We start from the raw sequence: 16,693 nt of genomic DNA, 5'->3' as shown, positions 1-16,693 counted from the left end.
GGGATAAGGTTTAGCATTCATTATCATTTCAGTCCACATTATTCAGGACCTTTCACACAGTCATAGGGGAGCTATATTGATCCCTCTTCACTGGTTTGTAATTCTTTGTTCTCTGCACAGGTTTTTGTGGACAGAAGTTTCTTTTGACTATCTTATTTTTGCTACAGCTAAAATTTAAAAAAATAATTAAAAGGTTTTCCAGTCTGGCATATTTGTGGGCCCTCTTTGTCACTAGCTGGTAACCCTACCTTCCAATAATAAAATAGAAAAATATGGGAAGCTGGTGATTTCTCAATTCATGATGTTCTCATTCATTTTGGGTTTTGCAAAACTCTGGTTGCTGCTTTTTCCATTGTGTTCGGATCTCGTTGAATTCTATCGTCTGGAGTATTTGCCAGTCCTCCCAATTTGGTGTCATCTGCAGACTCGATGAGTAGTCCCTCCACCCCCTCATCTAGATCATTAATAAATATGTTAAAAAATACCAGACTGAGCACCGAGCCCTGAGGTATCTCCTTCCTCCAGTCTGATGAAACACCATTGACAACAACTCTTTGAGTGTGGTTCTCTAACCAATTCCCTCTCCACCTATCTGAAAGTAGGGTTTTTCCGGACTTTTAATTATTCTATTATCTTTGTTACATTTTATTTTCTAAACTACCTTGAATAGGTTATCTGGAAAATGGTTTAGAAATGTTCTAAATTAAAAAAAAATGTATTTGAGAAGAAGCTGTTAACTGTTTTTGCAGTGTGACTTCCCTTCTGGGAATCCCCATTTTTTTGTTTGGACTATGTCATGGACAGGATTGGCATCTGGTGATCTGAACTTATTATTCAAGCATCCAGTCCTCCAAGAGAGAAGGTGGGTTGAGATCAGCCAAATATTTTTGCTTCACTATTTCTGCAGATAATTATCCCAGATCACTATCAACAGTCCTCCAGAGATTACTATAATTACCAGTAGCAAAGTCCCTTCTTCCTCCAGGCTAAGTTCCAATACCTTTCAGAAGGAAACAGAAAATAAATCAGAAATGAAGCATAAAAGTTCTTATTATGAAAGCTGCCAGTGAACATTTCACTGCTAAAACATGCGATGATATTATGGAGGAGACCAAGGAGAGTGTATGTCGAGAGAGGCATTTTTGATTGAACATAGCATTGATGTTCCTGCTGATACCGAACCAGCTTCCTCAGGTACAAATTAAATAGTATGAAGCATCCTAGAAACAATCCTTCTCGGTTTCCACATCAGTGGTATCAGCCAGGTGAAATACTGATCGGTGGAATTGTCACTCATGTTGGTTGTGATTCCCAAACCATTCCATTTCAGCAGCACTCCGGCCAGGATTATAAATGTGAACCAATGTAAGGGAATTTTTATTTGTCTAGAATGATGCCGTCTGATTTTATCTGAGCAAATCCTGTATATGCAAAAGGCATTTTGAATAATAATGGATGAAAGCTGAGTATATGGCTACAAAAATGAAGTGCACACACTCTAAAACCAAAGATTATGCTTGTAACAGTGACAGAACTATGTATGTGCTATTTGGTTTGGATAATACAAAAAGTACCCAAATCAATGTTGATTCGGATACATTTTGGACTAATCCAGTCTGAATAAACCTTTGCCCATAGTAAAACTGCCTGAATCAGCCTTGGCTGAATAGCTGAACTGTGATTTGTGCCTGAATCAGCCATGCAATGATTGGGCATTTAAAAGAGACCAAAATTTTTCTTTTTCTTTCTATTGAATGGTCTCGAGTTGGGTTTTATACCCTGCATTTCACTACCAGAAAGAGTCTCAAAGCAGCTTACAATTGTCTCCCTTTCCTCTCCCCCCAATGAACAGCCCGTAAGGTAGGTGAAGCTGAGAGTGCCCTTGCATTACTGCTTTGTGAGAAATGTCTATTTGAAGTATGAGTAGTCCAAGGCCGCCCAGCTGGCTGCATGTGGAAGAGCTGGGAATCAAACCTGGCCCGCCATTCTTAACCACTACACCAAAGTGGTAATGAGGATGGACTTAATATTTGAAAAATATAGAAACTTCTGAGAAGATATGAGTGTGATGAATGTGAAAACATATTTTATCCATAGTTTGAAGAAAGCACTTCTTCAACTAGCCCACTATTCACAAGAGTAAAACTCAGAATCACTGGATGAACTTTTATTTCTACTACTAACTTCAAAGCCCGTTCCTAAGAATGGGCTTTGAAAAGGTACTCTCCCCTGGCCCCTTGCCAAGCAGCTTAAGGTGGCTTTGGGCTGCAGCTCACAGCCGGATCAAGTGGGGCTGGTGGGGGTTGGGCAGCTCGTTAGCAGGGCCAGGACAGAGCTCCTTAGCAGGCAGTCAGAAGGCTAGGAGGCCCTTGTCAGCAGGCCCGGTCTAGCAGGCCAAGAGGCCCTCATTAGCAAGCCCTTCACCACGACCCTTTGCCCATGGCCCTTGCCCTTTACCTGCTGCTGGCTCTAGGCACTGAGGCATCTGAGAGCAAAGAGGCTAGAGTCCAAGGACAGAGGGCAGGAGCTGAAGGGGCAGGGCCAATCAAGCAAAGCTGGCTGCACCATCATTGGCCCTATTCCAACTTGAACAGCCAGACACATCCCACCCCCTAGGTTTTACAAATATATAGAGGAACAACAATGGATAAGGATAGGTAGAACAGATATATGACAGTAATACTTCACAGAAGACTGGCTATAATGAAGGGTACTGGGTTACACGTCCTTGAGGGGGATAGGAAGATTCATGGATCCATCAAGGGTAATTGGGGGGGGGGACTAGCAGGAACCTCCTGTATCCATTGTGTGCCAGATGGCTCCATTTCCAGTTTGTGGGTTTCCCAGTAGCATTGTGCTGTAGGAAATGGAAATTAGATCTGATGGGCCACTTCCCTGACTCAACTGAGGTGTTCTAATATTTCCAGACACAATATTGTGACTAATCCAGATGCTGTGCAATATCTAAAATATTCTAAAACAATCTCATTTTCTCTGCAGCCTGTTAACAAAGTTCTACCAGCACATCCTTGCCTTGGTGTTTGCCATCTATGAGATCAATGAGAACCCCAGGATATTGTCCAATGTCACGCTTGGGTTCCATATCTTTGATTCCACCACAGTTCAAAAATGGATTTACAGAATCACCCTGGACCTACTCTTAACAACACATGAACTTGTACCAAACTACAAATGTGGCACCCAGAAAAACATGGTGGGTGTCATTGGGGGATACAGTTCTGAAACCACAACAGACATTGCAACTCTCTTAAGTCTGTACAAGATCCCACAGGTATGATAACAGAAAAAGGATTATTTGGAATTTCACGAATCTCACATGTAGTTTAATCACCTTTGCTGATCTGTTATCAAGGTTTGCAAAGAATAAAAACTATTACCAAACTTATGGGGAGAGGTGAGGTGTGTGTTGATGTCTGTTAAATATTCAAGTTGAATATATACTTTATACATTGCTTCTCTTCTGGTAATTAATAAAATGGAAGAAAAGAAGGATTATATAGAAAGGGAAATATAATTGCTTCACACAAATCAGGTGACCTTTATCTTTGGTTTTTGGCTTCTCAAATCGAGAACAGTATTCCTAGAATATATATATTTTTTTTACTCTGAATCCTTTTGGAACATCAAAGCGAGAGGGGTCAGTTTTTTAAAGATATTTTTATAACACTTCTTTTATTAACATTACTAGCTGACTTGAGTACTGCAAGGTGAAAAGATGCCTAAGAAAAGTTTTAAATACATAAAATATTTCCAGACAATTGTACTAGCAGAAGGGAGAAATATACAAATGATAAACATGTGTGACAATCTGGAAAGATGAATTATTTCTCATGATTATTTCATGAAACATGATTATTTCCTTCTTAGTTGTCCTATGGGTCCTTTGAATCAAATGTGGATGACCCAACTGGTCATCCTTCCTTTTACCGTACGTTCCCTAAGGAAGCCCTTCAGTATGAAGGAATCGTCCAAATACTTCGGCATTTCATGTGGAATTGGATTGGCCTCGTAACCATGGATGATGAAAGGGGAGATTGTTTCTTGCAGACGTTGGAGCCAATGCTTTCCAGGAATGGAATCTGTGCAGCCTTCACAGAAAAGGCAGCCAAGCAGTTTCGGTGGGATGACATTGATTTTCTGACCAATTATCTGGACAATAGTATTGGAAATTTCTTGGACAGCAAGGCCAATGCAATTATTGTATATGGAGAAACAGGTACAATGATGTGGCTGGCAACTATTCTCTTTATGCCCACAATTCTAAACAATCTATATGGAACTGCGTATGTGGAGAGAACCTCTGTAGGAAAGGTGTGGATTGCAACAGCCCAGGTTGATTTTGCATTCACTCTTTTTCAAAAGGCATTTCATATAAAAATATTCGATGGTGCTCTTTCCTTCTCAATGCATTCAAAGGACCCCCAAGGCTTCCGTAGATTTCTTCAGTTGTTAAAACCTTCCACAGACAAGGGGAATGGTTTTATCAAAGACTTTTGGGAGCAACTGTTTGACTGTGCACTACCAAGTTTGGTTAACCCAGAAAGGTCTAGTGGAACATGCACTGAAGAGGAAAGACTAGAAACTGCCCCAGCCCCCTTTTTTGAAATGAGCATGACCGACCATAGCTACAGCATATATAATGCTGTCTATGCCATTGCATATGCCCTACACCTCTTTGCCTCATCCAGAACCAAGAACAGAGCAATGGATAATCAAGGCAGCCTGTCTTCACTGAATGTACAACCTTGGAAGGTAATTAATCTTCACATGGGTGGTGGGAGGGAGTTCCCTGCCATGCTGATATGTCAATCTGTTTGTAAGAGTGGGGGAATGAGATTTGTAAATGGTTTTTCTTGTCCATCTGAAAGTCTGAAATTTACTTAGCTGTCATGGGTCTCCTGCCTGAATTCCTGACTTTCCCCATTCTCTGGATTTTGTTGCCATGATCAAGTCATAGCTATAAACGGTATTCTCTGCCCCTGAACTTCAATGGAGACTCCACTACCACATTGCCATTCTAGACTTAGCTCTTGGGTCCTACAGGGAAGTACGTTTGCTGCAATCCCCCCCCCCCTGAATCATACTTCATTCATTCATTCATTCATTCATTCATTCATTCATTCATTCATTCATTCATTCATTCATTCATTCCTTCATTCATTACTTGTAGTTATTGACCCAGAATGAAAGTGAGCTCATATAATAATATCATCATAGGAGACTTATATGCAATCTGAGCTCCTCAAAGCACAAATCAGAGATATCTATTTCTTGATGGCCATATAAGAACATTTTGCCACAGTGTAAAAAATTGAATTGTCCTCATTAGCAAGCAAACAGTTGAGTGGAAATCATCAGAGGTTCCTGGGAACCTGGACAAAAGAGGTTAACATCAAGCAATGTCTCACATCCTGGTAGAAATTACAATAAAGCAAAATATGGGCAGTGGTTTCAATGGCATCAGAATTTAGAAATTGTAATATTGTTACAAATTGTTAAATATTGTATGGTGGAAACCTTTATTGATTTATTTTTCTATTTTTAACCCTACCTTCCCAGAAGACTCAGGATGGTTACAGCAGGTAAAAACACACAGTTTAACGTTTCACATAATTTAAAAGATAAAATCTAATCTTCAAATCCGTTGAAAGGTATTAAATGATAAAATTGCCTTCTGAATTTTAACATGTTCAGGGAGGAAGAGGAGGCAACTATGTCTTACAATCCCTGTGGAACTGCTTATCGTCTCCCAGCATTGTGATTTCACCATGCAAAGAATTCCACCTGTCTGGGGACAAGTCTGAAGACGAGGCCAGTTTGATTTCTTTAATGACATATAGGGCCTTGACTGAAGAACCATCTCATTCTGCAACACAGTACTGACAAGTCATAGAATCATATAATCATAGAGTTGGGTCATCTATTCCAACCCCCTGCACTCCTGTAACCACTCATGCACTGTAACCTGCCACCCCTTTGCCTTCACAGAATCAGCCTCTCCGTCAAATGGCTATCTAGCCTCTGTTTAAAAATTTCCGAAGATGGAGAACCCACCCCCTCCCGAGGAAGCCTGTTCCACTGAGAAACCGCTCTAAATTTCAGCAATTTCTTCCGGATGTTTAAGACGGAATTTCTTTTGCATTAATTTCATCCCATTGGTTCTTGTCCATCCCTCCGGGGCAAGAGAGAACAACTCTGCTCCATCCTGTATATGGCACCTTTTCAATACTTGAAGATTGTTATCAGATCCCCACTCATCCGTCTCCTCTCCAGACTAAACATCCCAAGCTTCCCCCAACTTTTCTTCATACATCTCCAAACCCCATATGGATCTTATTTTTTCCATTTCCAGAATGGAGTCTGCAAACCAATAGCAAGGACATTGTTAGTTATCCCTGTTAACAGGCAGAAAAGAAGGTAGAAGTCCTACTGATTGGAGTTGAACTTTCAGTCAAATCGATTATGCACAGCAGCAGCCACACCAGGTTACCACTAAGTCCTAGCGGTGGGGCAGCATGCCCCACCATGTCCTGTGTAAGCATGGGGGAAGAAATCCCCTGGCATGCATGGTCCATCCTGGAGTTGTACATGTGCACCCACAACTCCGGGTTCGGAATGGCCTGCAAAGCCTCATATTGGCGGCAGCAGCAGGGAATGGCACGTGGATCCCACCGCAGGGTGATGGGATAGTGACATGCTGTTATATGACCATTGTGTGTGGGGGGAGAAATGCTCTGTTCGGCTCGGAAGCAATGTGAAGCTGAATGGGGCATTTAGTGTCCCTGCAGGGACACCGTAAGTATGGTGGAGAACTGCCCCAGCTGGGCCTCAGCTGGCCACCATGGCAAGACAGGGCCATCCGAGGGCCTGATTTGGACCTGAGCCAGGTGGGGGCTGGGATGATGGTTATGTCATGCATATGCAGGAATTAGCCCCACTGCCCTCTCATGCCAGCCTAATCCTTCTGCACCAGGAACCAGTTGTTGTGTTGATTGACAATGAGAGCCTTTACCTTTAGAAGACCAGGCTCCTGTTGTAGCAACATTTTAGAAGTTTATTTTAGGCGGCAAAGAGCTCTATCACAAAGCATGCCTGTGTGGTCTCAAAAAGGGGGAAATTGGCTGAGCAGAATATATGAGTTGAGTTAGAGAAGTCTTTCTGAACCAGACATACCTTGGCAAACGTCTACCCCTCCCGGGCCTCAGTAAAATTGTCAAGCGGTGACCGGTCCCCAGTGATAAAAAGGTTGGGGACGACTCTTTTAGCGGTTTCTTAATGGTAAGAAAAGTTGACTATTTAAATGATTTCTCTTTTAGAAAGTGAAAGGCACTGACCAGCACACTCTAGTCCGTACCATGGATTCCAGCCTACTGAATGTTCTTTCTCTTTCCCCCAAGCTCCACTCCCTTCTTCAGAGAATTGCTTTCAACAACACTGCTGGGGAGGAAGTGGCCTTCAATGAACATGGAGAATTGGAAGGTGGATTTGATATTACCAACTTGGTCACTTTTCCAAATAACTCCTACGTCAGAGTCAAGATCGGGAGGCTGGAGCCTCAGGTTTCTCTTAGTAAAAGAATAATCATCCATGAGGACAGGATTCAATGGAACAGACAACTTCCACAGGTGGGAAAACATCTCCATGTCCCCATAAACAAATGCACCACTCTTTGTGTTTGAATAAAATGGTTAGGTAAATATTGAAGGGGAGCAAATGGGTTCCATGAATGTTTTTATCCATGAGATTTGCTAATCCCACTCCCAGTTATACTGTCACTGCACTCAACAAGTATGGCACATTTCAACCATAGATGTTCCAACCCGGCTTTTGAGAATATGCCTTCCTCTCTTGCACAAGAAGCCATCTTTTAGATTCCAGATATCACACTTGTATTAATTCTGAAGCAAAATGTTTGCATTTGTCTCTCAGTTCTAAATTTTTACTTTCTTCAAGGACAGATGCCTCCTTTCTCTCGGTGTAATGATAACTGCATGCCTGGCTATAGCAGGAAGAAGAAGGAAGGGGAGAAATTCTGCTGCTACAGTTGTGATCGGTGTCCAGAAGGGAAAATCTCAGACAAAGAGGGTAGGTATTGCTCTGATAATAAACACCCCTGTTAAAGATGCTCAATCTTAACCTGTTGCAGTGGCTAAAGAGTAGCAAACTATAATCTGGAGAACTGGGTTTAATTCCTTATGCCTCCACCTGCAGTTATGTGGGTGATCTTGAGTTAGTTACAGATCCCGTTGAGCTGTTCTCAGTGAGCCATCCTATGAGAATTCTCTCAGCCCCAACTACTGTACAGGGTGTTTTGTGGGCAAAGGAAGAGGAATATGTTTATAAACTGCTAGGGACTGCTTCATTACACTAGGCCTTCGGCTATCACAAGATCCAACACAAAATAAAATTGTTCAATACAGTAGATTAGTTCAAAACAAGCATTGATATATCACGGTTATCAAGAGAACAGAAAAGAATTACATTTAACCCATACATTCTGCTCTCTCAGGTAGTGAGAAGTGGGGTACAAAAAAACCTCAGCTCTTCTCTTCATCAAAGTGTTTTCACTTGATGGGTTTGAATGTAAAAGTTTGCACTGTGAGGAAACATTAAAAAATAATGTTTTGTCATTATACTTCAAGAATGCATCAAAGAAGTCGGGTCCTTCTGGATCAGACCAGTGGTCCATTACATCCAGCACTCTTTCTCAATAGGAGTCACCATTTCATAGAGGCCCAAGCCTTCCCCTGATGTTGACTCCTGGCATTGATATTTAGAGGTTTATTGCCTCGGAATGTGGAAGTTCCCTTTCGGCAACATTCTTAGCAGTCATTAACAGCTTATCTTCCATGAATGTCTCTGGTTCCTTTTTAATGCTGCCTTGTATCTACATCAAGAAGCAGAAAATTCCATGTTTTGAATTATGTCGCATGTAAAGATGTATTTCCTTCTATCTGTGCTGAATCTGCTGACCATCAGTTTGTTAGAATACCCTTGATTTCTTGGAATTTGCTTAATGGAAACAAAGTGATTCTGTCCATGCTCTCTATCCATTGAATTACTTTCTAAAAAGCCCACAGGAGTCATCTAAAGGGGGCCATTGCCACTGCGGGGGAGGAACATCAACAGGGACCAGGCTGCTGGGAGAGAACTCCCAGCTGTGGCCTTCTCTGGGCAGCGTGTTTGTTGGCATGGAAACAGGGGGCGTGGCTGAGTTAGGCATCAGTTAAATGGATGGCCTAACATTGCTCGGCCTCTTTTACCCCTCAGGGCACCCGAGGGCATCCTCCCTCCCTGCCTATGAATTGTTGGACTATATGTTAGATGTTGAATTGTATTAATGTTTAATTGTCACGGTTGGCAAAAGTGTAGCATGGGAATGATCAATTTTGGGGCGGCCAAATTTGTGCACTGCTCCCCCCCAGATTTTGGGGGCCCCCTTAATGGACTGAGTGGATGCAGAGCCTGGTTGAAGGCTTGCATTTCTGGGGGGGGCAGGAGAACCCAACAGAGGTTGACGCCCAGAGGGGTCATTCTATGTTGCCTCCCCCCTTTCTAAGCTTGCCATTAGGTCCAGGATTTTGGGCTGGATAACCAAGGCAACCCATTGAGGGGCAGGCTGTGATGAGCTGTCTTGTGGTCGGCTGACCACAAGAGGACAAATTTCTTTTCCCATGCTTGCCACGCTCAGTGTTGAATAAAGGATGTGGCCAAATATTTTGCACCAAATTATGGTTGTCGGTGTCCTCATTAGGCAGTCAATATCCCCCTGCAAGGCAAAACTCTCTTTCTCAAGTCATCTCTCTTCTAAACTCTTCAGCCTTTCCTTATTAGAGAAGTCATTCAACCACTTAATTACCTTTTTGCCCCCTTCTGTACTTTCCACAGCTCTGTGATATCTACTTTTGGATATGGTGAAAAGAACTGCATAGAGTGCTTCAAATGAGGTCACACCACAGATCTACATATCCACTAAGTATTCATCTTCATTTCCCTGCTCAGTTTCTGCAGGGTCAGATTATGTTAGCCTATAGTTAAGGCTGGGATTTTTTTGTAACCTTTCTCTTACTTGTGTTGAACATTGCTGTGCATGTCTTTATTTACTTCCAAAAATGTTGTGAAGTTACTAATGTTCCATTAGAAATGAAACAGAATGCCCTGAAATCAGCTTAATTCTGTTTTAGGAAACGAGAGTAAAACTTATCAACAGGAATGACAAAAGTTCTTTAATTACAATAGGCTTCATGCTCTCCTCTCAGTTTATCCCGGAAGTTGCAAATGGGGGCATGGCTTCTTTCAGTGAATGGACAGGATTATCAAACTGTTTTCATCATAAGTTGATGGTACAGTGCTAAATACTATTGCACAAAAATGTCTCCTGTTTTAATGATGAAATTGGCTAAGCAGGTTATCTTCTCCTTTCAGACATGGACTATTGCATCAGTTGCTCTGAAGGTCATTATCCAAACCAAGGACAAGACCAGTGCCTTCCCAAGACTGCAAACTTCCTTTCCTTTCCTGAACCGATGAGCATTATTCTGGCCTTTACAGCTCTTTCTTTCTCGCTGATAACAGCCCTGGTGTTTATGTCCTTCATAAAGCACCAGAATACTCCCATCATTAAAGCCAACAACCAAAACCTCACCTACATTCTGCTCATCTCTCTTTTTCTTTGTTTTCTCTGCTCCTTGCTCTTCATTGGACGGCCTAACGAGGTGACCTGCCTCATCCGTCAGATTACTTTTACCACTATATTCTGTGTTGCTGTTTCTTCTGTGCTGGCAAAAACAGTGACTGTTGTTGTGGCATTTATGGCCTCCAAGCCAGGAAACCTTTTTCGAAAATGGGTCGGGAAACAATTGGCATATTATATTGTTATTTCTTGCTCCTTGCTTCAGATTAGCACTTGTGCTGTTTGGCTTGGCTCTTCTCCTCCTTTCCCAGATATGGACACACATTCACTCAGTAGAGAAATCATAGTACAATGCAATGAAGGGTCAGTCACCATGTTTTATTGTGCCTTGGGTTACAATGGATTTCTTGCCATTGTATGTTTCATTATGGCTTTCATAGCTAGAAAGCTACCTGACAGCTTTAATGAAGCCAAGCTTATCACCTTCAGCATGTTGGTCTTTTGCAGTGTTTGGCTGTCCTTTGTCCCAACCTATCTGAGCACTAAAGGAAAATATATGGTAGCTGTGGAGATCTTCTCTATCTTAGCTTCCAGTGCTGGCCTACTAGGCTGTATCTTTTTCCCCAAATGCTACATCATTCTCCTGAGGCCTGAGCTGAACAGAAGAGAGCAACTGAAAAGGAAAAGGGACTAAATTATTTAATCAGCCATCTATATATTATCCTGGTATATTTTTTTATCTTAAACAACTAGGGCATTTTAATTTTGTGCCAAGAATGAAACCGAAAAATCATTTCCTGTCATTCATTAGTTTAGGTTAATTAAATTTTCAAACAGAAATTATACATTTGAATCCTTCATTTTTGTAAGTCTCAAACGTAAAAGAGCAGTTGGGGATTGTGTGTGTCCATGTGTGTATGCACGTATGTATGTACCCACACATACCCATGTATGAGAGTGAGAGTGAGTGCAACTCTAGAATTTTTTTCCCCTAAGCCACTTTGGTCCACTATGTCAGATTAGTTAAATTTGTGTAAATACTGCCTGGCAGGTTATTTTTAACATACCAAACTAGTACGATACAGTGCAGTACTTCACACATCCTTGTTATCACATATCATGATGGATGTTTTTGTACACCCTCCATCCATTCATCATGTCTTACTATTTAGTAAGCAATCATTAAAATAACACATAAAAAGTCATAGTCTGATAATTTTTTTTGGCCCTCTGTTGAACTAGATGGCCCGTATGGCCCTTTCCAACTCTATGATTCTATGATTCTATGATTCTATGATTCAATGAGGAGAGTAAGTAAGGAGAAGAATTTCGTGAGCTTGAGCTAAAAAAAAACTCACTGAATTCTCAAAATGGGACTTGCATGAAAAACATGTATGATGGGGCTGTAATAAAATAGAAACAATTAGAGAAAGTGGATATTTGGAAAATTTTAACCCCTGGCCAGAGCAGCATTTTAAATGAGAAGGGGCTTTTCTTTGGCCTCCCTGTCAGCCAATGGTTTGGCAGAAGGGGAAAGTTCCCCACCCTCAAAAGGAATGCCCTCAAGGTCCCCTGCGTTGCTCTTGGGAATAACTCTGTCCCCTCGGTCAGGGCCTGTCAGAGGCTCCACAGCAGGCCTGAGGAGAGGGAGCACACTCTCCAGCCTGCTACCGGCTCTGTCAGGGTTCTGAGGCAATTTGTAGTTGGACATGACAGTTAGGAGAGCCTTGGGGCGAAAAGGGCTGGCACAGCCTCTGTTCTCATTCTCCTTGGCAGCCCTGCTGACCTCCTCTCCCTGCGGTAGTCAGGGGCAGACTGGCACCCATGTCTCCAGATTGCCCTGGAACTCTGGTCTGTCCTGGTGAGGGCCCAATCGGAAGGCGCTTTGCGCCTTCCGTTTGGCCCCTCCGCTTGTCAGTCCGGGGCCAAGGGGCCAATCTGGGAGTTTTGATCTCGGACACAGCCCACCCCAACACCCCTTACTGTTTTATTAAGAGGGAACAGATTATGAGAGTAAATTTAAAACATTTCAAAAGATGTGTCATCTGGGCATGGAATTGGGGTCACTGTGGGGGCCGAGGTAGTTATGTTTCCTGCACTGTGCAGGGGATTGGACTAGGTTTCCCTGGAGACCCCTTTCAGAACCATGATTCTATGATTCTGTAACTGTAGCCAATACCCAGCTGTTTTCACTGTCTCAAGCCCATCAGTCCCTGCCTATCAAGCATTTTTGCCATAGGGATGGTGAGACTATGAGGCTGAGTATCCTGCTAAATGATGTTACAACCATCGTTGGTGCTCCTAACCACTACACTAAGCTGGCTCTCCTACTGGTTTCTTGGAGTCTTACTGGTTCAGTGTCCTGTCTGCATAGTAGCTAACCAGTTCATCTGGATGACCCAGAACAGGCTATAGAAGCCAAAGCCTTCTGCTGAAGTTGCCTCCTGGAACTATTATTTAGCCGTTTCCTAACTGTAGATGTGAAGGTTCGCTTTAGTCAACATTGTTAGTAGTATGCTGGCAGGAACTCTTGGGAATTGTAGTCCATGGAGAAGGAATGCCCTCCAACCTCTTAAAATAACCTTTCTTGGCATTGACTGTATTTTTCCAGCTCTGTAATGCCCACATTTAAATATGGTAATCAGAATTGCACACGGTAGTTCAAATGAGGTGAGACTACAGATCTACATAAGGGATTTAGACTATTGGCTGTTTTATCTTCAGTCCCTTTTCTTATACTCTTTGGTATAGAGTTAGCATTTTTTGTTACTTCACCACACTGGGTTGACACTAAAACCTATAAGTTCCTTCTCAGTTTCTGCACGGTCAGACTTCATTTTCATCTCTGTGAAGCTGGGTTTTTTGTCACCTTGAACTGACTTGTGTTGAACATTCCTGTACATTTCTCTATTTATTTCCAAATATTTTGAGGAGTTATGAGAACTCAGGCTTAAAGAAAACAGAATTCCTGGGCAGCCTTAGGGCTTAGTTCTTCTTTTAGGAAAGAATCATAGAATCATAGAGTTGGAAGGGGCCATACAGGCCATCTAGTCCAACCCCCTGCTCAACGCAGGACTAGCCCTAAGCATCTTAAGCATCCAAGAAAAGTGTGTATCCAACCTTTGCTTGAAGACTTCCAGTGAGGGGGAGCTCACCACCTCCATAGGCAGCCTATTCCACTGCTGAACTACTCTGACTGTGAAAAACTTTTTCCTGATATCTAGCCTATATCGTTGTACTTGAAGTTTAAACCCATTACTGCGTGTCCTCTCCTCTGCAGCCAACAGAAACAGCATCCTGCCCTCCTCCAAGTGACAACCTTTCAAATACTTAAAGAGGGCTATCATGTCCCCTCTCAACCTCCTTTTCTCCAGGCTGAACATTCCCAAGTCCCTCAACCTATCTTCATAGGGCTTGGTCCCTTGGCCCCAGATCATCTTCGTCGCTCTCCTCTGTACCCTTTCAATTTTATCGACGTCCTTCTTGAAGTGAGGCCTCCAGAACTGCACACAGTACTCCATGTGTGGTCTGACCAGTGCCGTATACAATGGGACTATGACAATGGGACTGTGACATAAAGAGATTATCTGGGAATAAATTGAGAGATATAAACAGGAACCACAACACTTCTCTAACCTCAATAGGATTCATGTTCTCATTGCAATATATCCCTGAAGATGCAAATGAGGACATTGTGTCCTATATTTTTCCCTGTTAGAATAGTTTTATAAAGCAGTTTTTATCATGGGTTGAGAATGCAATGTTAGGAACTATCTTACAAAAACCTCTGCTCGTTGAATGATGAAAGCATCTAAGAAAGTGACATTCTCTTTTCAGATATGGATTATTGCATCATTGTCCAAACCAGGACCAAGACCACTGCCTTTCCAAGATTCCAAACTTTCTTTCATTTCATGAACCAATGAGCATTATTTTAGTGTTTTTAGCTCTTTTCTTCTCGCTGATAACAGCCCTGGTGCTTCTGTCCTTCACCAGGACACTCCCATTGTTAAAGCCAACATCCGGAACCTCACCTACATTCTGCTTGTCTCTCTGATCCTTTGCTTCCTCTGCTCTTTGCTCTTCATTGGAAGGACTAACAAGGTGACCTGCCTCCTCCGAATAATGACTTTTACCACCATATTCTGTGTTGCTGTTTCTTCTGTGCTGGCAAAAACACTGACTGTTGTTTTGGCATTTATGGGCTCCAAGCCAGGAAAACTTTTTCGAAAATGGGTTGGGAAACAATTGGCATATTATATTGTTATTTCTTGCTCCTTTCTTCAGGTCAGCACTTGTGCTGTTTGGCTTTGTACTTCTCCTCCTTTCCCAGATATGGACACACATTCATTCACTAGAGAAATCATAGTACAATGCAATGAAGGGTCAGTCAACATGTTTTATTGTGCTTTTGGTTACATGGGATTTCTTGCCATAGTCTGCTTCATTGTGGCTTTCTTAGCTAGAAGCTTGCCTGACAGCTTTAATGAATCCAAATATATCACCTTCAGCATGTTAGTCTTTTGCAGTGTTTGGCTGTCTTTTGTTCCAACCTACCTGAGCGCTAAAGGTAAAGACATGGTAGCCGTGGAGATCTTCTCTATCTTAGCTTCCAGTGCTGGCCTACTAAGTTGTATCTTTCCCCCCAAATCCTATGTAATTCTCCTGAGGCCTGAACTGAACAGAAGAGAGCAGATGATAAGGAAAAGGCATTAAATTAAATCAGCCACCTTTTTGTTCTCCTGGTGTATTTTCATCTTATTCAAACAGGGCATTTTTATTTTGTGACAAGAATGAAACTGACATTTCCTGACATTCCTTAGTTTATGTTAGTTTAGTTTCCAAACACAAAAATTATATGTTTGAATCCTTCATATTTGTCTCAAATGTCAAACTGCAGTTGGGGATTATGTGTGTGCATGTGCATGTGTGTGTATGTATGTGCTCACACACACCCGTGTATGAGAGAGAGGGGGGGGAGATAAAGTGCATTCCTAGAATTTCTTCCTCCTAAGATTAGACACATTTGAGTAAACACTGCTTTTCTTTCAGTATGTCTTATACATATTTTATGCCAATAAAAGGTTACTGACTGATTGAGTAAACACTGCCTGAAGCAAAAATAAGGCAGTCAAAATTGTACAGAGACCAAAGAGTTAAATGAGTGGATCATTACACAGTCATAGGGGAGCTGTATTGATCTCTCTTCATTTGTTTGTAATTCTTTTTTCTCTGCACAGGATTTTGTGGACAGGAGTTCCCTTTGACTGTCAACACTCCTCATCCTTTCATCATGTGTTACTATTTAGTAAGCCATCATTTAATACCACATAAAAAGAAGTCATACTCTGATAATTGCAATTAATTATAAATTAATTTATAATTGAAATTATAAAAAGGGATAAGGTTTACTATTCAGTATCTGTTCAGTCCACATTATTCAGGACCTTTCACACGGTTGTACGGGAGCTATAGTGTTCCCTCTTCACTCGTTTGTCATTGTTCTCTACACAGGTTTTTGTGGACAGAAGTTCCCTTTGACTGTCTTATTTTTGCTCCAGCTAAATGAAAAAAAAAAACTAATGGTTTTCCATTCTGGCATGTTTGTGGGCCCTTTTTGGCTGTAGCTGGTAACCCTGCCTTCCAATAATAAAACAGAAAAAGATGGGAAGCTGGTGGGGATTTCTCTATTCATGATGTTCTCATTCATTTTGGGTTTTGCAAGACTTCAATTGCTACTTCTAACTTTCAGAGGCCCAACCTATCTTAGAACCACCTTCTCTTGTGTGTCCATCTCATCTTTTTCATAATTCAGAATGCAGCAATAAGCTGGGTTGTTCCCAGAATTCGTATCTTTCCCATGAATGCCCTATCATTTGAGGCGTGTTTGATACCAACCCTGCTTTCAGTTAAGCATAAGGCTGAAACAATCAACTTTGTTCAAGCTCTTAATTAACAGGGTGCTCTTGCAATATTTTGATAGCGTCTAACTTGAAAAATTGATTTTGATACACATGGCTTAGGTTGAGCTTTTTAATG

At 41.8% G+C, this 16,693-nt stretch overlaps 1 protein-coding gene across 1 annotated transcript; it reads left to right on the top strand.

The window, feature by feature from the left end:
• The first annotated feature begins 1,210 nt into the window (after positions 1–1,210).
• LOC143825507 (vomeronasal type-2 receptor 26-like) lies at positions 1,211–11,348 on the top strand. Its single transcript, XM_077313534.1, has 6 exons — positions 1,211–1,365; positions 3,001–3,292; positions 3,889–4,773; positions 7,419–7,646; positions 7,980–8,106; positions 10,447–11,348. The coding sequence occupies exons 1-6, from the start codon at positions 1,211–1,213 to the stop codon at positions 11,346–11,348; spliced, it is 2,589 nt and encodes an 862-aa protein (XP_077169649.1).
• The last annotated feature ends 5,345 nt before the right edge of the window (positions 11,349–16,693 follow it).

The sequence above is a fragment of the Paroedura picta genome, chromosome 16 (assembly GCF_049243985.1).
Source record: "Paroedura picta isolate Pp20150507F chromosome 16, Ppicta_v3.0, whole genome shotgun sequence".
NCBI lineage: Eukaryota > Metazoa > Chordata > Lepidosauria > Squamata > Gekkonidae > Paroedura > Paroedura picta.
This window is presented reverse-complemented; position numbering and strand designations above follow the sequence as displayed.